General features: G+C 49.0%; 4 protein-coding genes across 4 annotated transcripts; 1 reads left to right on the plus strand and 3 right to left on the minus strand.

The window, feature by feature from the left end:
- Nucleotides 1-14: 14 nt before the first annotated feature.
- Nucleotides 15-8,089, minus strand: N7508_007964 (type I polyketide synthase; the record flags this gene model as incomplete). The annotated part of the gene is made up of 8 exons (XM_058466028.1): nucleotides 15-887; nucleotides 942-1,262; nucleotides 1,325-3,099; nucleotides 3,163-6,595; nucleotides 6,651-7,176; nucleotides 7,243-7,637; nucleotides 7,688-7,774; nucleotides 7,835-8,089. 8 exons carry the CDS (start codon nucleotides 8,087-8,089, stop codon nucleotides 15-17), a joined length of 7,665 nt encoding a protein of 2,554 aa, XP_058317356.1.
- A 1,160-nt stretch (nucleotides 8,090-9,249) lies between these two features.
- Nucleotides 9,250-9,558, minus strand: N7508_007965 (capsule polysaccharide biosynthesis protein; the record flags this gene model as incomplete). The annotated part of the gene is made up of 2 exons (XM_058466029.1): nucleotides 9,250-9,420; nucleotides 9,472-9,558. 2 exons carry the CDS (start codon nucleotides 9,556-9,558, stop codon nucleotides 9,250-9,252), a joined length of 258 nt encoding a protein of 85 aa, XP_058317357.1.
- Nucleotides 9,559-10,570: 1,012 nt separating this feature from the next.
- On the plus strand, nucleotides 10,571-11,877 carry N7508_007966 (alpha/beta fold hydrolase; the record flags this gene model as incomplete). Its single annotated transcript, XM_058466030.1, has 3 exons — nucleotides 10,571-10,833; nucleotides 10,905-11,107; nucleotides 11,201-11,877. 3 exons carry the CDS (start codon nucleotides 10,571-10,573, stop codon nucleotides 11,875-11,877), a joined length of 1,143 nt encoding a protein of 380 aa, XP_058317358.1.
- A 148-nt stretch (nucleotides 11,878-12,025) lies between these two features.
- On the minus strand, nucleotides 12,026-13,378 carry N7508_007967 (FAD-dependent oxidoreductase; the record flags this gene model as incomplete). The annotated part of the gene is made up of 2 exons (XM_058466031.1): nucleotides 12,026-12,784; nucleotides 12,845-13,378. 2 exons carry the CDS (start codon nucleotides 13,376-13,378, stop codon nucleotides 12,026-12,028), a joined length of 1,293 nt encoding a protein of 430 aa, XP_058317359.1.
- Between the last annotated feature and the right edge of the window lie 646 nt (nucleotides 13,379-14,024).

Genomic DNA, 14,024 nt, shown 5'->3' on the forward strand with positions numbered 1-14,024 from the left:
CTGATCCAGCCATCTCACCCCCCATTAGTCCCATTCTTGTTCTGACCCACCTGAACCAAGCGACTCTGAACAACCAGCTTGTCCACCAAAAGTGTCAGTGACGAGCTCTGCATAACATCAAAAATGGAGCATTCAGCATCCAATGTTGACACGACCCAGTTGCGCAACTCCACAGCAATGAGGGAATCCACACCAATATCTGTCAGAGCCATCGAGGGATCGATTTCAGTTTCAGGACGCCCAAATTCTTTCGCCAGCCTGGTTACCAGCACATCGTTGATTATGTTCTGTGCCTCAGCAATCGTCCGAGCTTCTGCCAGTAGGGATCTAGTATGCAGCACCGTACCGACTGCTGCTCCGTCACCATGCTTTGATGCTATAGCGATGCCATCTGTACACTTCAAAGGCACAAAGCGGACGTCACGACTCCAAAATGCCGCTGGTGTGTCGTAGGTGAACTTGGGCGGAAGAGCCGTGATAATCTGACTGGACTCGGGACTCCGACATGGATTGTGAATAGCAGACTCAACTAGACGAATGACCATCTCGTCGTCGAGAACTCGCGGTCCCATATTTTCTAGATGATTGGCCAGGGCCGCGTTGTTTGGTTCGGCAAGGACCCCAACTGACCTTACCATTCCAAGGTCAATAGATACTCCTGGAAGACCAAGCGACGCTCGATGACGAGCTAGTGCATCTTGGAAAGTACCACCTGCGGCATAGTTGGCCTGGCCAGTATTGCCTGCAACACCACTGAGACTGGAGAGCATGATGAAGAATTCTAGCGATGCAGAAGGAACAAGCTCGTGCAGATTCCAGCTGCCCTGTACCTTGCTTTGGATGACACTGGTGTAGTCTGCATGAGACATACTCTCAAAGATTGAATCCTATGAAAAGCTAGTCAGTACTCAGCTATCAATTTGCGGACCTTCACCACTCACCCTGAGCACCATGGCTCCTTGAATGACACCCTTGATTGGTGGCAGTGAGCCGGCCCATTCCGCGACAGCTTTGGCCAATTCAGTCTTGTTTGCTACGTCGCAGCTCTTCAAAACCACGTTTGCGCCACCTGTCACAAGGCTTTTCACAAACAATTGGTTCTCGACTGAAGGAGAGCCAGCTGAACGAGACGTGAGGATAATATGCCGCGCGCCTCTGTTCACCAAGGCTCGCGCCAGTAATTTTCCAATGCCTCCCAAGCCCCCGACAATAAGATAGCTGCCCTCAGATGACAGTGCGAGATTTTTGGCTGACGGTAAGACCTAAGTGCTTGATAAGTATCTCTAGCAATCAGACTGTCGAACTTGCGTTGTTCCTGACTCACCTTCACAACGTCTCCTTCGGTAGGCCGCAGAACAATCTTGCCTATATGTTTCTCCTCCTGCATGGCACGGAACGCCGACTCCAGGTCTACCATAGAATAAGCAACAATGGGTCTGATAGGGCTGAGTTTTTGGTCATCGACCATCGCCGCAACCTTGCGAAGAATATCATAGACCTGATCAGGGCGATGATCATACATGGTCCATAAATCAACCGAGAAAAATGATATACAACGAGCGAATGGTGCCAGGGAGATGCTGTTGCCATCTTCAATGTCTCGCTTTCCAATTTCGATAAATCGTCCAAAGCGAGCAACACAACGCAATGTGGCTCGGAGGAGGGGACCAGCCAGAGAGTTGAGTACAACGTCCACTCCCCTCCCAGCAGTATACGCCATAATAGCATCGACAAAGGACGCATCCTGGCTAGAGAAAATGCGATCGGGTGGGACACCATAATTTTCTGATATGAACTTGCGCTTCTCTGTTGATCCCACGGTCACGAAGATTTCTGCTCCGATATTCTCTGCCATCATAATAGCAGACTGCCCAACGCCTTCACTGCCAGAGTGTATGAGGATCGACTCCTTGGATTGGAGACGTGCAAGTTCAAACAGACTGTGGTACGCTGTGGAATGAGCCATGGCTAGGGATGCGCCATCGTCGATAGTCATCCAGTTCGGTAAATGGGCAACTGCATTGACATTGACACAAAGCGTGGTAGCAAAGCATCCAGCAGTGAGTGTATAAACACAATCACCAACTTCGAAACCTTGAGCTGTAGCCTTAGGGCCCACTCGAGTCAGAACGCCACTGCATTCAAAACCCATCCGTTCTTCCTGTATTTGACCAAGCGCTGCCATAACATCTCGGGAGTTGAGTCCATACGCCATAGGCTTGAGCTCGACAAAGTCTTCTGACAAAGTTTTATCAGGACGAAGGTCCTCGACAAAAGTCAAGTTCTGAAGTAAACCAGGCGCGGTCGATGCAAGCTTAAGATGTTTCCTTTCCTCTGCAAAGGGTCTGAGCTCTGATATTTGACGAGAGACTGAAGTCGCCAAGTGGTTATTTTGCACAAAGTCCTCATAAATGCGAGGTATTTGCAGTACGCCCGAACGAACCGCATATTCGCGTTCTGAGAGCCCTGGGTCCTTGGATGGCTTAGTTAAGACGGCATGCAAGACCCGAGTAATGTGATGAACTGTATCGGTACCCCAAAGGGACTCGGTGGGATCAAGGTCTAGAGACACGTTCTCCCTCCAGGCTAGTTCATGCCGCAAGGTCCGCAACAGTCCATGATGCAGACTAGAGAATGGGCTGTAGCAATCAATTTGAGCACCCCGAGACACCCAAAGTGTACCCAAGAGTTGAGAACACATGAATTTGAGGTTTTCGAGCTCTTCTGCGGTGATTTGATCCAGCAATGTTGTCTCCAGGTCTCCTAGGAATACCACAAACGTGAATGGATTAATCAATGCTTTGATCTCGCTTAGTGCATGAGTTGTCACGTTGGTCGGCCTGACTTTATCGGCAATGGACTTCGAAAGCTTCTGCAGCCAATTGGTGGGGATGGTCGACCGGGCGTAAACGATAGCCACTGTGTATATCGGGTCCCTGATCTCTCTAGATGGAGCAGTCGCCAGTGTGATGCTCGAAAAGGCACAATTCATGTTGTCTGTACTTGCTTGGTTCATGGAAATATCATCAAAGCCAGCATGTTCGAGTGTCTCGGTCCATCGCTGCGAGAGCAAATGAGCCCCTTCGATCTCGGAGCGTCCTGCATAATGAAGATGTTGTTAGCAATAACACAAAGGCTGCCAGATCAGTAAATGGAACTTACTTCTCCAAGCCGGAAGCGTCTCATACACCATACGCATATCGACCCGGTCAAGAGTGGGTCCCCATACCATAAGTCGTCCATGACCCTTCAGAAGACCTCGTACATGGGCCATAGATTGTTGGAGATCATGGGCTAGGTATAACTGAGGCGAGGCGATGATCAAATCGTAACAGTTTGTCTCAAAGCCCTGCTCTGTAGGGTCTCTGTCAACGTCATATTGGTGGAATTCCACGCAGTCTGCACTTTCTCCAACTCTTAGTCTGTCAATGTGTTCCGCAAACGCATCGGCCACGTCAAATTTCCCGCAAAAGACACCACGATTTGGCAAATTCTCGAGTAGATCCAAAACAATGCGGGTACATTCACCTCTTCCAGCACCAATTTCCAGTAGCCGAGCACTGGGATCCCTGTGGATAAGGTGCTCAACCGTTTGCTGGACTTGGCGGGTACAATGTGTCACACTAGATGGTTCTCTCGTGTATATCTCACGCATGAGTTCTGCCGGATCTACTTTGCCTGTCAGAATTGCCGGAAGATTCTGTCCCATTCGATGGATAAGTCTGCTCTCGGCGGTATCTTGGAAAAGGCGCTTATTCCAGAGCTTGCTCATGTTTTGTTTCACGGTGTCTTTCATCCACTGGAAATATTGAGAATATTCAGCATTCGGCGTAGCCTCCATTTCTAAGGACAACACTGCTTCGGCCATATAGGTTAGTGTAGTTGTTTGGAGTATCTCAGCCAAATTGCTAGCATCTATCAGATCGGATGGCGGCGTGGGTGGCAGATTGGAGGCCAATAGCAAGCCCAAATCAGGCTTCCAAACAGTGGAGAAACACCATTTGTCCGAAATGGACTGACTGGGAGTGACTGATCCTCCAACGGACTGACAGAAGAGGCCTTGCATGATCAGAACAGGAGAGCCCCTAAGTTTGCTGGTAAACGAACTTCCTTCATTATAAACAGTCGCAGAGGATCCAAAGCCATTTGACTTGGTATGATCCAGTCGCGCGTATATCTTGAACCAATGATCCGGCTCACTGCTAATGTCCGCTGAGATGTACAAAGAAGCAATAGACTTTGGGACTGATGCATCACGCCCTTGGACACCCACTGAAGGAGCAATATGGGACGTTGATTGAAAAATTGTATCAAGGGTCGTTGGGTGAATTACGTGGCTTTGCTGATAGTTGCATGGCATGACCGCCATAGTGTCGGGCACGCGAATAACGGTCGTGGAACGTCCATTTCTTTTTTGAGTAAAAATTTGGTTCTGGAACATAGGGCCGTAGCTCAGACCGATCTCCTTGAGACTTTGATAAGTATCATCATCTCTTACTAATGGCCAGAGACTACTCTCGTCCCAGTCATTGGCACATTTATATGCCCTTTCATCGTTCAAGCAGAAGGTCTTGGAGTCAGATGTAATGACTGTAATGCGTCCTTGACAATGAAGGATCCACTTGCCTGTAGAATGCAGCGACTGGATGTGAAAGTCGTTCCAGCCTTGAGCAGAGTGAATGCGGTCCACACAGGCCCGGAGTGAAATGCGAACATCAACACCCTCATCATCATCCTCCAGCACCAAGGCACGTGCAATATCAATATCCTCGAGCTTATATCCTGTGATCTGAGCTTTACTCTGCATGGATTGCCGCAGAACTTCAATAACCATCGCAATGTATCCAGCAGCTGGGTAGACAATGCTTGACTGGATAATATGATCACGCACCCAGGGAATATCCCGTGGGCGAATAATGTGGCGCCAGGTCGGGGTCAAGGGAGAAAAATCAGCAGTTTGGCATCCCAGAAGATCATGAGGGGGAACAGTTCGGTCTCGGGCAAATTTGCTCAAACGAGACTCCCACCAGTATTTTGTCTGGTGATTCCAGGGGTATGGAGGTAGATCCCTTAGGATTTGCAAGCCACGAGGACGGCCATGTGGAAAATTGACGGCACCCAGATCTACAGGGTATCCCTGCTGAATGAGCTTGCAAACCAAGGCATGCATGCTTTCCACGGCGCTCTGGCCCCTTACCAGACAAGACGCGTACGTATTTGTGAGTCCTTTCAAGTCGGGAACCGCAAGGCATTGACGGATAGGACTTCCCAGCGCTGCATGGGGTCCAACTTCGATGATAGCATCGACAGAAAAGGCATTGTTCTGGGTTTCATCAACGCACATGTGGTGCAGGGAAGACACAAACTCCACAGGCTGAATGGCGTTGCGTACCCAGTGCGCTGGGTCAGTAACTTCTTCCATCTGATTCATACGACGACTGGTTGTAGACGAGGAATAAATAACCGAATCTTCGGTTTTTCCAACCGGGGTCACCCAGGGGGCCATAGCCTCCAGGTAGGGCTCGGCGATGCACTGCACCAAATGTGAATGATACCCAGCGGTGACCTTGAGACGACGGGCAAATATGTTCTCCTTTACCATCATGGCCTCAAGCTCAACAATGGCAGGTGTATCACCAGAGACCGTGACACTGACAGGGCTGTTCACACAGCCCACAACTAATATGCCTGACTTGACGCGTGAGATTCTCTCTTGTGCGTCTTCGCGACCGAGGCCTACAGCAATCATACCACCACTATCGTCGAGCAGATGTACCAACCGTGTAGTGAGAACACCTCGATAGTAGACAATCGCCAAGGCATACTTGAGATCAATGAATCTGGCGGCATATGCAGCGCTAACTTCGCCACTGGAGTGTCCAGTGACTCCTGTTGGACGAATACCCCAGGATTTGAGAAGATCAACCAAGGCCATCTGGACAGATGCGACGAGCGGGAGACTATAATCAACCTCATTAACGTGACTGGAGGACTCATCCCGCATGAGCTCCTCGATCAGAAACCAAGGAGCACCGAGCTCATGTAGACACTCCTGGGCACAGATGAGGGTGTCCATGAACACGGGATAGAGCAGAGCAAGCTCTCTCCCCATGGCGTACCACTGTGCGCCCTGGCCAGTAAACACAAATCCTAAACGAGGCACACGAGAGGATCTGGCTGGTGCGAGAGAAGGCTGTGATGGTGGCTTGGTCTTGTCTAAAGATGCGACAAGAGCTTCCAAGGAAGTGGCTGCACATGCCAGTGTCCAAGGGAAACGAGACCGCTTTTCACCCAACGTGAATGCCAATCTATCAAGCTCATGCTCCGGGTTGCGGGTATTGAGAGTAGTCAGGTGGTCGAAGAGGTGGTCTCGCATGGTCTCCACTGTGTATTTGTCCTTTGCGCTCAAGACAAATAGACGAGGCCTGTCTCCAAACCCAGAAGCCTTATCGGAGAAGAATTTGCTATCAGTTTCTGGCAGGAGATAGCGTGGGTGTTCGATGATGGCATGAGCATTAGCTCCTCCATAGCCAAAGTTATTGACAGAGGCCCGGTGCAGACTATGTGAGGGCCATTCACACAGCGAGAGTGGAACCTAAACAAGCAATACTCAGTTAGGGCACATAGACGCATTCGACCCTTCAATTTACCTGGATTTTGAAGTCTTCGAACGGGATATTCGGATTGGGGTTCTCAAAGTTTATATGCGGCGGTATTAATCCCTTTTCCAAGGCCATGACCACCTTGATGACTCCTGCCAATCCACTCGTTGCCTCTGTATGCCCAATATTGGTCTTAACAGACCCTATTAGGACTGGGCTGTCATTTGTCCCATGAGCCCCAAATACCTTCCCAACTGCAGTGGCTTCCATCAGATCGCCAGTTTGGGTTCCAGTTCCGTGTGCTTCAACGTAGCCGGTATCGACGGGGTCCAGCCCACTAGCCTGATAGCATGTCTCCATGAGCTCTCTCTGGGCATCTGCGCTTGGCGATGTAATTGTGGTGGTTCTGCCATCTTGGTTGATGCCCGTATTTCGAATAACAGCACGCACAGCGTCCCCATCTCGAACGGCATCTGCTAGGGGCTTAAGAACTATGCTTGCAATACCATCTCCACGGCCATATCCGTCAGCGCGGGAATCAAAGGCAAAGCATTTGCCCTCCCTTGAAAAGATCCTATGTCCCCGTCATGGCAGCATTAGCCATATTTCCAAGAAGGGACCCCAAACGATGAGTACATACCCTAGTTTTGTGCCTGCAATAAACATGTCTGGGTTTAACAAGAGACCCGAGCCTCCCACAATTGCCATTGTTGATTCTCCCGTACGGAGGCTTTGGCATGCCAGATGCAAAAGCGTTAAAGATGTTGAACAGCCTGTGTCAACCATGACACTTGGTCCTCTCAGGTCGTAAAAATGTGAGACTCGGTTGGCGACCATGGCTGCACCATTTCCAGTCACAAAGTAGGCGTTATTCACACTAATAGGATCCCGCATATGGTTGTCATGGTTATCGCGGAAGGAGGTGCCAGCAAAGACGGATACGTTGGTGCCTGCAATTTGCTCGACGGGGAGACCGGCATTCTCCAGTGCTTCATAGACTGTCTCAAGCTGCAGACGAACCTCTGGGTCCATTGTCTATGTAATATCAGTGGCTGATCCGATAGGATAAGTTAGGGCTCACTCACTTTGGCAACGTCAGCCGAAAAATTGAAGAAGGACGCATCAAAGTGTGTGATATCTTCAGTCAGATAATGTGCCCCTATAACATATGACTAGTTTATGCTATTAGGTTTTCGTTGGTGATTGGAACTGGGAGCTTTAGAATGACATACGGTTCCGATGTGCCCTTGATCTGGATGATACCACGCCTCTGTATGAAATCTTTCAGGTTTGATGGGTGACCACGCACTGCGGCCATTGGCAAGAAGATCCCATAATTTCTCTGGGTTGGTAGCATCTCCCGGGAATCGACAGCCCATACCAATAATGGCAATAGGCATTGGAGATGACTCCATATCGCTGTTTGGAGTCGGTGCATCGATGTTACTGAACATCGAGTCATCCGATGAGTCCCTGTCAGAGATCATAGTGCTATGTGGGAGGCTTCTGAAATTTAATATCAATATCCAGAGGGTTGTTTTTCTTTTTAGGTATGTCTACGGCTATATACAGTAGCCACTGGTGGGTCTGACAGTTGAGCCATGACCCTTCGCGTCAGAATATTACTCCACATTGCATAGAAAGATGCAAGATTACCTGCATGAGTACGGTCTTGGTGAGTCAATATTGTGTCCTATTTGCGGACTTTGGGGCGTTGGCCTTGGTAGTGGTACCACCCCGAAAGGGCGCCAATGCTGGCGTGGAAGCGACACCATACTAGATTTAGTTCAAGAACTTAGACTCTGCAGAATGTAGCTAATCTCCTAACATTTAACCAATTGTTTGAAGGCTCGGCTATGTCTTCCCTCGTATTCCGTGGAGTTCGTGGCGCAGCTGTGTTGGCCCCAGTAAGACTGGATGCTTGGTCCTCCCCGGAGATATCTGGGCATAACAGATTTGCTTGTTCGCAGAGCCGCATGTCGAGCACATTTTCTACATCAAAGGTGAAAGGGAAATGACCATATCTACTTGGCTGGCGTTGGTTCTGGAATAACGGGTTTTTATTAGAGTTTGACTTCGTTGTCTTCCCAGGTTCAACCAGTGGACACCTTTGGGAAGTAAGAATATATTTAGGCCGGAGAAGACAAGTTATACTTATGATATTGTAATTTAATATAACCGAAACTCACCGTGCAATAAGTAATTCAGGACGATCTCTCAACTCACTAAGCGTAGTAAAGGACCTTGCAAAGCGCATTCCCTCTGCATTTTTTCTCTCAAGGAAGCCACCACCCTCCGTAGCAAAGGAAATTTTTTCCTTGAGAGCAATTTCCGGGGAAATTGTGACCTGATTGAATTTGAAACAGTATTTTGTGATCGCGGACGCGATAATCAGGGACCGGGAGGGAATTTTGTCTCCGGTCTCGCCTGCACAATGCTCCGTGCAAACAACCTGGCGACTGCTACTGGACTTGTAAAAGTTGCTGGAAATAAAAAGCCATCTTTCATCCCAGCAGAGTACCTGCGATCGCACTTCGTAGGCTTGAAAGAGCGCGATAGCTTGGTAAAAAGTGCAGGCCGTACCTCCCATAGCCATGCGCCTTCTGCCATGTAACGAGAGCCATTCCGGACACAATGAGAACAGTAATCAAAGCCGGCTCTCATCCAAATCGGCAAAGTAACTGGAGTTGGTCTTGTGCATTTGAATGTCAAGCTCGAAGATCGGAGCTCGCGATGTTAAAACATCCGGTTGGAACAGTGGATATCGGCTCTTTTTGAATAGAATTTTGCCGGTTATAATGGTATACAGGACTCGTGCCTATGGCTTTGTCATTATCAGCAAGACTATGGATTGCTAAAGCGGACTTACATGCCACATGCCCGGTATACACTTGAAGGTTGGCCCAAAGAAGGCGAATGCTGCTCCTGCAGCACATATGTATAGGGTGACAGACATGTTGAGGGCAATTTCCAAGAGACGGCAATGAAGCTAGCTACCTACTATTCTAAGTTAGTTAATCACAAGTACGAACAAGGTTGTAGTGGCGTTTTGTTCATGCAGGGCTGGTGGTACCACCGCAGGGCTACCAGAGCGCCGAGTTCTCCGAGCATCCTAGTACTTTTATTCCTATAGCTCTAGTTCCCAACTTCACGAAGGCACCATTATATAATCATGACTCATGACTGCAACAGCTGAAGCTCTCATATCGATGGACACCGTCCCGTATCACGATCGTACTGCATGGCCGTTATCAGCAACTGTACATTCCTCATTCGGGTAGATGGAACAGACATGGCCTCGGGGGAAACAAACTATCCTTGTCAGTACCTCCACCGATGGTCTCTCTGATACTCTCTTCAAGTAGTACCTGCCAGTTGTAGTGCTCACTCTTTTTCACGTGCGAACTATAAGCTCTGAGTGTATTGTTAGTTTTCTCCCTTTGAGAATGCAAACCTCAGTATACTGTTTTTATTTCTACGGCGACAGACCACCAATACGGCCGATCTTAACATGGTTGCGACTATCGGGTGGTACGGTTTGTACCGGCGACTCGACGGCCAGATCAGCTTATCTTCGGCAAATTGGTTGGTGGTTCGCTCATCAGAGCTGTGACAGCATCATCTGCTCTTTACTTCCATTTCAGCTGAGTCGATCTTACCTGGTGGGAAATAAAGATGGAAGTGGCTAAAAATCGTGCCTTGTGATCTCCCCTTAGGTGGAATTCATTAAAACCATCTCACTAGAGCAGGGGTCATATGTAGTGTAATCAAACGCAGTGCTTGGAAGGAGAACTATATCCTGATAACGAGAGAGCCATATATGTGAAAAAGTGGTGCGATGTTGGAAGGCTCTCAAAACTGTAGCCTGGCAACAATCTTGGAAGAGCTAGTGTGCTTACGGTTCCAGGCAGAGTCTTACAACCCCAATAGCCAAACTCTTGCAACGAATTTCCCTAGATTCTTCAAAGATGTCTGCAGATCCAAATTCCCCTATTTATCTCGCCCACACCTACATCTCTAACGCCCGGTTCCACCAGCGCTTCACCGTCGAACCCACTGCCACACATGGCCCCCTAAATGTAACCTACGCCGAGTTCGGGCGGCAACCCGACGAGTCAGGGCCTCCCCCGACCATTCTTCTGATTCCAGGGATGTTTTCCTCCCGGTACCTTGGCATACAACTACATGCGATAGCCGATAAAATAGGTGTTCGTGTATTGGTTGTCGATCGGTAAGGGTGGAATAGTTTCCGCCCCCACTATACGTGGTAGAGCGAGGCTAACACTTGCATATTCTTGACAGTCCTGGCATGGGCGGTTCGACTGATGTGCCGCTTGTACAGCGCATGTCTACCTGGGTAGAACTTGTCCCGCGTCTTTTGTCGCATCTCGGTATTCAACATGTGGCGCTGGCGTCGCATAGTGCTGGCACTATGTATCTTTTGAATACTATGTACCATTGTCGGGATCTTTTGTATCCCATTCATCCGACGGTCCATATGTTAGGTATGTTGTATATCCTACTACGTGCTTCTTCATGTTTTATCTACAAGGTCTCCGGTTATATCGAAAAAGAATATTGAGCTAACCTCCTCTCAGCCCCATGGGTTGATCCCGCACACTCTCTCCAAACCTCTATGCAAATACTCCAGTATATCCCAAACAAAGCGTTTGGTGTTTGGCATCGCATCCCGAAATTCTTCATGCTCCAAGCCGCACCTGCTTTCGCGTCAAGCGGGGCAGTTGTGAAGAAAGTCACAGATGCATTTTCCTCAAACGATACGACTAGCCAAGACAATTCTCGGCAGGAGAAGCAGCGCCGTCATATCGAGGATGCGTATGGGCTATCGCGTGATGTGCAAGCCGAACTGGACAATCTCATGCATAAATACATGTTCGAGGAGGAGACTGTTGGCGCGAACAGTGAAGCGCTGCAGTGTCTCCGGAAAGAGCCTAACAATACCTGGGGCAAATGTGAAGATTATGAGGTTTTTGTGCGTGATTTCGTGGCTTTGCAGCGGGGACGAGACCGAGAGAGCTCGCCGTTGAAGATTCAGGCTTATTTTGCCGAGTCTGATGTTATGATTGGCAAGAAGGGGCAGGTATATTTTGAACAGCGTTGGTGTGGGACGAATGAAGAGTATAAGGATGTAGTTGAATTTGCCTCGACTACAGTTCCTGGTACTGACCATGATACTTTGGCATTGTCGGTGGAGGTTTGGGAGCCGATTCTCAAGGATTTGATTCGGGTCTTGGATAATGATCATGAGCAGTAGTCAGGAAGCCATGGCAAATGGCAGACTATATAGATGCAATTTTCTTATTCTTTCTATTCAAATGCGTAAATAACTTGGGCATGCTAAATCTGAACCTGGGTTCCTTTATGCCAATCCTGTTCTATTGCTATATCCATACAAGTACAGCTCAAGCCGACTTAGCCTCCTCAACATGCTTCATAGCCTCATTGAGCATCTCAACCAAGCGACAAGCTGCACCCTCTCCCCAAAACAACCCTTCATCCTCAACGCAACGCTGAATATAATCACGAGCGCGAGGCTTCATCTCAGCTTCATACTTAACAACAGCCCGCTCAAGAGCCATGATATCAACCTTCCCATCGCCAACCTCATCCACAATACACTCAAACAAAACCACAGCATCAAACATAGCCTGATTAACCCCCTCTCCATTAGGCGTAGAAATATGTGCCGCATCTCCCAACATCGTAGCCCCAGGCACATGTCTCCAACGATCTTGACCTCCAGGTTGAGCCTCCCGCGTTGCGTCCTCCACAGCAGAAGCAGACAAGAAAACATCCGGATCAAGCCGATAAAGAGGCCAAGCACGCCACGGTCCCTCAGCCGCAGCAATGAAATCTCGCAAATGCGTAGCCCAATCGCCATAGAACCCTGCAGGCGCGAGCATCGCAGCACGTGTCTTCTCGGTATCCGTTACATCTGCAATACCACCGGGCCTGGTTATACCTTCCGGTGCAATAAGACCCATATAAACACGATAGGGACCATCAGCTGTTTGCTGGATGCAGAGTGTACTCTTCGCACCCATAGCCATGGAATTACCAGCGCCTACCATTTCAACTGCGGCGTTGTATTGTGGATTTGTGAGCGAGAGACGACCTTCTAGGAAGGTTTTGCCAGAGTAGATTGGTTTGACGGGTGTGAACTGTAGAAGAGTCAGTCGAAATCAAAACTTGATAGATATGATACAGAAGGGAATGTATACCAACGAGCGCAACCGACTCCAAGCCCCATCAGCGCCAACAACAAGCCCAAACTCACGCTCAACAGTCCCATCTGCAAAATGAAGCACTAAGCCCGGATTACCATGAAGTTCACTCTGATCGATCTCATATTCCTCGTGCTTTTCAACCGAAAGTAATCCCATCCCCCATCGAACACGCTCCGCCGGAATAGAACCAAGTAGCATGCGCCTCAACTGAATGCGATCAATCTCGGGTGCATCGCGCGCCTCGTTGAAGACACTGCGATGATTCCCGTATGCGTCTTGGATAGTCATTGTCATTGCATTTCGGCGAGCTAGTTTCTCGAATTCGGCGTTTAGGCCTGCGCGGCGGAGTGCTGCTTGGCCTGTTTCCTTGTGGAGGTCTAGGGTGCCGCCTTGGAAGCGGCTTGTTGGTTCGGGCAATGGGTCTCGCTCGAAGATTGTGTAGTTGATATTGGCTGTTTCGAGGAGGCGGGCGAGTGTTAGACCGCTGGGTCCGGCGCCGATTATGGCGATTGGGGGTTTGTGGGGCATGTTTTTGGTATGGTTAGGTTGGAGTTTGGGCTTAGAGATGGTCCAAGGCCAAGGTTTGAATCGTACAATTGTGGCTCTTGGGGGTTCGGGGTAACGATATAGAGAGAAAATGACTGATTGAGGGAGGAGCAGGCGGCTGCCTTTATAGTTCCCATCAGGTCAAGATTAACCACTCTACTAAGCAGCATCCGGCAATAAAGATAGATGTAGGCAAGAATTCAAGGTGTGTCGGTTCCGAATCACCAGTGAAAAGGGTTATAGAAGTCTGCTATGCTCGGTCCCGAATTGAGAGGATTCGGTCCCGAGCCTTGTCTAGCCGAGGCGAATCTGACTCGCAAAAACCGACACGGGAATCGGTGACTGGAATAAAACATCCGGTGTGATGTGTCTGACTTGCTTCAAGTGTTCAAGGTTAGAGAACCCGCCGAAAGAGAGAAGTTGTAAAAACCATGCTACTGTCTTCTAGGGCAAACAAAGGTGGGTCGGGGGTTCCTTTTTGTGATTGCTAGATCTTGAAAGTTTGGTTTGTGCCTGATCGATCAGCTCTATACCTCTCAGTGGAAATCTACCAGGCGCTCTAGTAAAGAAAAGAATATCATTTGGATCGAATGCATAAATCACATGAACAGGGGAGGTATCGAACATC

The sequence above is a fragment of the Penicillium antarcticum genome (genome assembly GCF_028974205.1).
Source record: "Penicillium antarcticum strain IBT 31339 chromosome Unknown utg000008l_segment0_segment0, whole genome shotgun sequence".
NCBI lineage: Eukaryota > Fungi > Ascomycota > Eurotiomycetes > Eurotiales > Aspergillaceae > Penicillium > Penicillium antarcticum.